The sequence below is a fragment of the Rosa rugosa genome, chromosome 1, assembly GCF_958449725.1.
Source record: "Rosa rugosa chromosome 1, drRosRugo1.1, whole genome shotgun sequence".
NCBI classification, from domain to species: domain Eukaryota; kingdom Viridiplantae; phylum Streptophyta; class Magnoliopsida; order Rosales; family Rosaceae; genus Rosa; species Rosa rugosa.
Window position 1 is genome coordinate 30,882,399 of NC_084820.1, and position 6,778 is coordinate 30,889,176.

The 6,778-nt window shown below is 37.8% G+C and overlaps 1 protein-coding gene across 3 annotated transcripts; it reads right to left on the reverse strand.

The window, feature by feature from the left end:
- Positions 1-1,223: 1,223 nt before the first annotated feature.
- Positions 1,224-6,266, reverse strand: LOC133724627 (lipase-like PAD4). 3 transcript variants are annotated; one of them, XM_062151393.1, is made up of 5 exons: positions 6,084-6,266; positions 5,597-5,972; positions 2,858-3,607; positions 1,965-2,754; positions 1,224-1,564 (listed from the first exon to the last, which is right to left on the reverse strand). In XM_062151393.1, exons 1-5 carry the CDS (start codon positions 6,101-6,103, stop codon positions 1,557-1,559), a joined length of 1,944 nt encoding a protein of 647 aa, XP_062007377.1. In that variant the 5' UTR covers positions 6,104-6,266; the 3' UTR covers positions 1,224-1,556. The 3 variants fall into 3 exon arrangements, with proteins under 3 accessions (XP_062007377.1, XP_062007376.1, XP_062007378.1); XM_062151392.1 differs by lacking the exon at positions 1,224-1,564 and having other exon boundaries at positions 1,809-2,754; XM_062151394.1 differs by lacking the exons at positions 1,224-1,564; positions 5,597-5,972; positions 6,084-6,266 and adding an exon at positions 3,874-5,472 and having other exon boundaries at positions 1,809-2,754.
- Between the last annotated feature and the right edge of the window lie 512 nt (positions 6,267-6,778).

A 6,778-nucleotide genomic window follows, 5' to 3' on the forward strand; every position in this document is an offset into this window, starting at 1 on the left:
TGGCCTCCTTCTTATCCAGCCAAGTGGTCTCTTCTAGTCCAGCCAAGTGGCCTCTTCTAGTCCAGCCAAGTGGCTTCTTCGTATTGGCTGGTCTGGCCAAGCCTGACACAAGACACTCCTCTCTGTAGTGCTTGCTTGCTCTGAAATCCGAAAGTGACTGGTAATCATGGAGGGAGATCTCACTTCGAGAAATTCCTCAATACCTTCGCTACAAGTACCACAAAACATGACAAAACCCTGACTTTCTTTGCTTTTAATCTGAATATCCCGTGCCCATTTCTGTTTCAACCGGTCGGATTGGAGTTCTTATCTGCTTCATTCACTCACGAGAAGGTAACACCTTATCTTTGGTAATTTTTGTAAGGTCGGATTTGTGGTCTTCTTTGCTTACATTTGTCACAGAATTAGCAAACCAAGTGCATTAATCCAGTTATCTAGATGATAGAAAACTCCATGAAAGGTGTTTAGAAATCCAAGTGCCTGTGAAAAAAAAAAAAAATGGCGGTTCTGGGCCTTATATTACTGAAGTGTTAAGTTCTGCTATGGAACTATGGCCTGTGAAGTATGAACACCTCGAAAACTTAAAACTATAATTGGGTTAGTCACTTTGAGTTGTTGGAGACTCAGTTCCATCTTGCTTGCATTTCAAATTAGAAATGAATCTAAAAATGTGAGATTATTTGATTGCTTTAAGTTTAATGTTTGTAGCAAACAGCTTCTTGCTTTAACTTCTTACACATGGTACAAAATAAGTCATTATACGTTACTTGTAACCAGCAGCTTCTAGCCTTTACCTTTCTTAAGATTATTGTCTCCGATTATAACTATATTACAAGCATCTACATAATTATGAAAGTCTCAGGTCACCTTATAACTGTTGTAAACCACTACCTAGTTGAATTATATCATTTGAGGAAATTCAGTAAGAACTGTAGATTGAACAATGCTATTCCAGGTTCCAGATAGCATCTGTTTCCTGTTTAAATGAGCCTTCTCTGTTTATTGACATATTCATTGGTTTGGTTTCAATAATTTGAAATGGAATAATGTGCATGCAGTGATAAAGTATTTTGCATTACTTCCAATTTCTTATGTCGGGCACCAATATGTTACCAAAATTTGGAATTGCTATTGCTATTGCTTTTGTTCCTTCCAAATTACAGTCAAATACACTAACAATTACTTAAGTTGTCCCTTTGTTTCCATATACTATGGCATTCCCTGATTCCCAGTATATTCCCTATCTTTAGACCAAAAATTTGCACCCAAAACACCAAGGTACATCAAAAGCAGTGTGGCTATCTGCTTTCTCCTCCACCTTCCAATCTTGAAAGTCAATGTAGTATTCAGCACCATACCATAACTTTCATTTGTACAAGTGGAAGGAATCAGATTATGCAGCTCCAATCTTTGCGATAATGGTAATGGCTGACATGAACTTCAAAGTCAGGAAATTTTATTTGGGGAAATTAAGCCGGCCAATTCCTTGTCGATTTTTTTCATACCAATTTGTCTTCCTCCTCCCTTCTTAATATCCAATTCCTTAGAATATTGAATTATGCACCTGTTGTCTCAAGTGTGTTAGTCTGATAATACTCGATGTGATTGTTTGATGCAGGAAATGGTTCAAACAACCGGTTGACAACATTGAAACTGATCATAAGCAATAGAAAGGTATGAACATTCACAGATTAATATTTTGTAGGTTCTGGCTTCCCTGCCTTGAGTTCCTTGCACGTCTATCGCATTTCAATTTAGAATCAGTACTAAACAAAGTAACAAACCTTTATTTGTTGACGGGGGATGTATATATAACTTGAAGAATTATTGAATAATAGTTGAAGCTATATATAAAACACAATATAGGTTGGCTAAGTCAACCTGATAGTTCTAGAGTAGACATTAAATGTATGCATTACATAGCTTTACAGGATGTGAAATCTGGAACTAAGGAAATAACTCACCGTCTCTAAACCTTGGGAACTGAGGATGGATTTGCTGCATCTGAGATTTCAATTCTCTCAACTCTTCTACCCACTTAGAATAGCTCGAATTCTTTGCTACAACGTCTTTAGAGACCTCCTTGTCATCAACTAATCTGGTTGCATACCTTTCAAATTTATTGATATTTTCCCACAGCAGAGCCAGCTTCCTTGCATCACTCTCGCTTCTAACATTAGCTAGCCACTCTGTAGCTTCCTCCACCTTAGCCCAGAAGCAAGAGTCCTGAGTCAAACCTGCAAATCTGCTTCTCATACTAGTGTTTTCTTCTGGATCAACCTCTCTCTCTCTCCACCACCTGTCGAAAATCTCAAACCTCCTCTCTCTTCCATGCTTCAAGTAATGCCCTTTGATCCGGTGCATACCAGATCTATAATACTCTGCAATGTCCAGTGGCTCTACCAGGAGCTTGTAAAACTGGGAAGTGTTTATCCATTTTGGTCGCTTGTGAAAATCATGAGGCAGCTCGTTGTTCTCCAGCATGCGGAGCACATCATTCCAAAATCCAGCAAGCAAGAGCCGGTTCATGTTGACTTTGTGGTCCCTTTTGGATGATCCCCGTTGCTTGAAGTAGTAACCAAGTTGCTCATCAGACTTATCACAGGATGCCATATACCACTCTATTTGAGCTCTGTAAGGATTAACCTTGGATAATCTGATGGCTAAGTTTGCAGCGTTGAGGCTTGGTGTACGCATATGTCTCATTCCCCTAGCCTTCTTTAGGCAATCTTCCGCCGGTCTGGCAGCTGGTTCCTGAAAGAATGTATGAAAAGGAAAAAAAAATAAGTAATTCATTCATAAAAAATAAAAATAAAAACTTTGAAATTGAAGAGTGATGATTTTAGCTGAATTATACCTGTTTACTTATTCCTGATGACTGCAATGCCAGTGCAACCCCTGCTTCATAGCTTGACTCAGGAATCACTTCCCCTTGCAAGAAGCTTTTCTTATTCAGAAACTGGGAAGAAATCTTCCCAATATAGTCTCCATATTTTAGATGATCATTGATACAGCAACTGGGGTTACCAGTCGTAAACATCAAATGCATCATCTTGATCACAGATGCTGCATTCTCCACACAAATAGCTCCCTCCTGTGAGCAAAACATGTAGTTCCCAAATGGCCAATACAAACTATTTGCTTTCTCTTCTCTTGCTTCTTCTTGTGCTACTGAAGACACTAGCAAATTATAATGTGATACGAAGCTGAAGAGGTGAGCTTTCTCTTCCTCACCAAGTTGAAGTACTGGAAAGTACTGTCCAAAGTTGCCTGGAGAAGAAGCCAACATAGACATCTGCCAGTATTGCAGCAAGAGATGAAGTTGGCGAGTGCAGGACTCTAAAGGAGCGAAGAGGAGTCTTGGCATGATGTCATACTTGGATACCACATGGCAAAAATTGCCGCCCCATCTTTCCCTAAGGATTGCTCGGTGAAGCGATTCGTTCCCAAGTAATGGTGAACCGAAGGTAATGCAAAGCACCGAACGGTTAGAAGAGACGGATTGCAGGTAACAGAGGAGCCAAAGAGCGCAGAGTGAGGCAGTTGTTCCTCCTATAGAATGGCCTGTGATCACAATGGACTTGCTTCCTTCTATCAGCGCCAACATCTGCACCAGCCACCACCATAGATTTCATTAGATGTTGAACGAAAATGTTGAAATTCATTAATATCTAATACTCTTATGATTAAATGTATCATTAACTGACATTTTGAGCTTCCAAGTTCCCATTTAACTTTCTGTAAATTGCCCTTGTTCTAATTTTTTTATATTTTTTATTGGCTGGGTTAGTTAAAGTTGAGATTAGTGAAAGATAATGACAGTGGGAAAGCAATCTTCTCTTTCGTTGTCACTTTTTTTGGCCAATAGCGTACCTGGGAAACTGGGAAAGTAATCACCCCACTCCAGCCAAATAGTCAATAGAATCGACAGTACGTCTCTCCAGGAAACGATTAGAATGCTTTTTGGCTTTTTCTGAGAAGAGAAATGCCTTTTGGCTTTGCAATTTTGCATGGAAAACCATGAAAGTTTGCTTTGAGTCGCAACCTCCATCAACGGGTCAAACAATGTTTTTTTTTTCTTTTTTCCCGCAAGAATCGGTCATTTGATTGAAAGAAAAAAAAAAAAAACAATGATTTTAACTTGGCTTATATTTCTCAATAATGTGTTAATTATACTTCACATTCTTATGAGTTGTTTTTTAAAAAGCAATGCATGAATATGGTCTGTTTTCAGCCTTTGACGAACATTAAAGTATATTCTTGGCCTATACCCTAATGTAGTAATTTCAACGTTAATATGATCCTTAAAAACTCACACATCAGTGCAAAAGACCTTAAGTAGCATTCTAGATTTCATAATTAGAGCATTTTGAAGATGAGGTTGGGAATCGGCTAAATGTGAGAGTCATTCTATATTTAAAGAGTAAGTAAGCCCTTGTCTTTTTTATTTATTTTTTATTTTCCTATTTTCAAACTCATATCAATTAGGAGTTTCATGATAACAATCTTCTAAAACTCAAGCAACATGTGATGAAATAGAAGTTTTGGATGGAACATTTTGAATCCCATCATGTCTGGTGGTTGTAATGCTTTAATATCTTATCATGGCCTTTCGTACCTACTTAGAACTCATTTTAATCTAGTACTAAAATATCATAATTCCCTTCATGCATGATTTTTTTTGGGGTGGGATGGTGACCTTTGAAACTATATGATCGAATTCAAACGGTGCTTTATAAGAGGATTATATACTCTTTATCTGACAAGATCGATACAAATGGTTTTGAATTACTTTTCTTAACTACCTCCCTTTCTTGAAAAGATCAATATAAAGGTTTCAATTTTCAAGTGACCTTTCTCAACTACCTCCCTTTCTATCCTCTTTCCAAAAATCATATACTATAGAGAGGGATGTCACTATCAAAAGCTAGTTTGTACCTATATACTTGCAAGTACCTCAGGAATGTGAATGATATGTCACCTCATCAATAGCGATTTATGAATTTAATTCTCAAACTTTAAACCAGATTTATAACTCTCAGATTTCAACAACAACTATCGAGCACACAAGCATGAGTTAATTTCCTTTCAACATATTTTACTGAATCATCAAGTGATCATTCAGGTATTGTCTGGATGTCTAAGCTATCTTCATCTTGTCAATTCCATGGGTCCATGACTAGCTGGATGATGGCTTTACATATTAACATGTTTTTTTTTTTTCCCTAAAAGATATTAGACATTATCATGATGGCCGGCAACTTATTTTTATTTAAAATCAAGCATCAGGATGGAATTTCCCTACATTTTATTTTTCTATATAACAATTGTTATATGTCTCTAGAACTTTTCTTCTCATAGACTCATAGCTTACGAAGAAATATTCATATACTAACAAAATTACTACTAGTAGAACGTAACAAAAGCAATTCTTGGGAAAGAATCCCTAATCTAATTTGGGTTATATTGCCAAATCAGTGTTATTATTTTATTATTATAAAATAAAATAAATAAAAATAAGAGAAATAGTCATGCATTTTGCACGTAAATAAAAACAAAAATTCAATGAAATAAAAAAAATGGATGAATGTCTGACCTCTTTGAAAGCTTGGGAGCTACGAAAAAACAAGAAGAGGTTGAGCAGCTCTGCATGAACCATCACTGCACCCTCATCTTCTTCTCCATTGATACTACTGTTACTACTTTTGGTCAATACCGAAAAAGACCCGTCACCGTCGCCGGCGCCGGCGCTATCCAATGGCACCAAGTTTCTGCAAGTGGAGTAGTATTCCGACCCCTCCGTGATCATTTGGGTACTGCAGGCCGAGAAAGCAAAGTACCCGACATCTCCGATTCGCTCCGATACGAAACCCAATGGAGCGGCGGCGTTGGCGAGGCTGCACAGCCTCCATGACTCGCTTAGCAAAGGCGTCGACGCCAGGAAACTCGCCACCAACTCACTGCTCTCAAACCTGCACGCATTAGTACTAACTAGTTATTAAGTAGCCACTGATTAGTCAAATCGCTATACCTGTTTGGAAAATTGAAAGAGCAAAGGTGGATTAATCAAAGAGTTAACTTACGGTGAAGCTTCGGCCTCCATGGACTAGCTAGATGTTGTTGAACAGTTCTCTTCTTCTTCTTCTTCTTCTTCTTCTATAATGGGGTGAAGACTGGAGTGGTCTTTACTCTAGAGAGGAGAGTTGAATGAGATTCCGCGTGTTTGAATATGGAACTGTTCTAGTCTAGCGTGAGGATTGAAATAGACTCGTTAGTTGAGTGGGTTTTTATATTCATTCTTTGTTTTAGTGGATTCACAAATGGGTTGTGAGGATGCCATTAGCCTTTTTTATTTTTTATTTTTTATGACATGACATATTGCCACTTGTTAGCCTGGAAAGTCCCGATCACAAATAGAAGAGGCATTTATGTAATTTTCTATTCTCCTAGCAAAAAAGAAAAAATTAAAAATGGTCATCCTACTAACTAAGATTGTCATCCTACTAACTTTTTTTTTTTTTTTGAGAGAAATGGTCAACTAATATTAAAATTCAGCAAAATTATACATAATGACCCGCTCAGTAGAGCTGTCAGATAGAGTCACTACCAAAGTAATTCGACATTTTTAGGCTAAGAGGCTTAACACACATCCAGCAAAACACCATGTATTACCTAAGAGAATATCAAAAGCGAAGATACTACAAGGATTACTAGCGACTTTCCTCAATCCAAATGAGCACCTGATGCCAAGGCCGGGCCTACCAACGCCAGAGCTGCC

Bases quoted from the DNA above. Each gene is read 5' to 3' on its own strand.
- LOC133724627 (XM_062151392.1), bottom strand. From the start codon at position 6,103: ATGGAGGCCGAAGCTTCACC. The intron at 5,973-6,083 runs GTAAGTTAACTC...TAATGCGTGCAG, and splicing joins ATGGAGGCCGAAGCTTCACC to GTTTGAGAGCAGTGAGTTGG. The intron at 3,608-5,596 runs GTCAGACATTCA...TGGCTGGTGCAG, and splicing joins GCTCCCAAGCTTTCAAAGAG to ATGTTGGCGCTGATAGAAGG.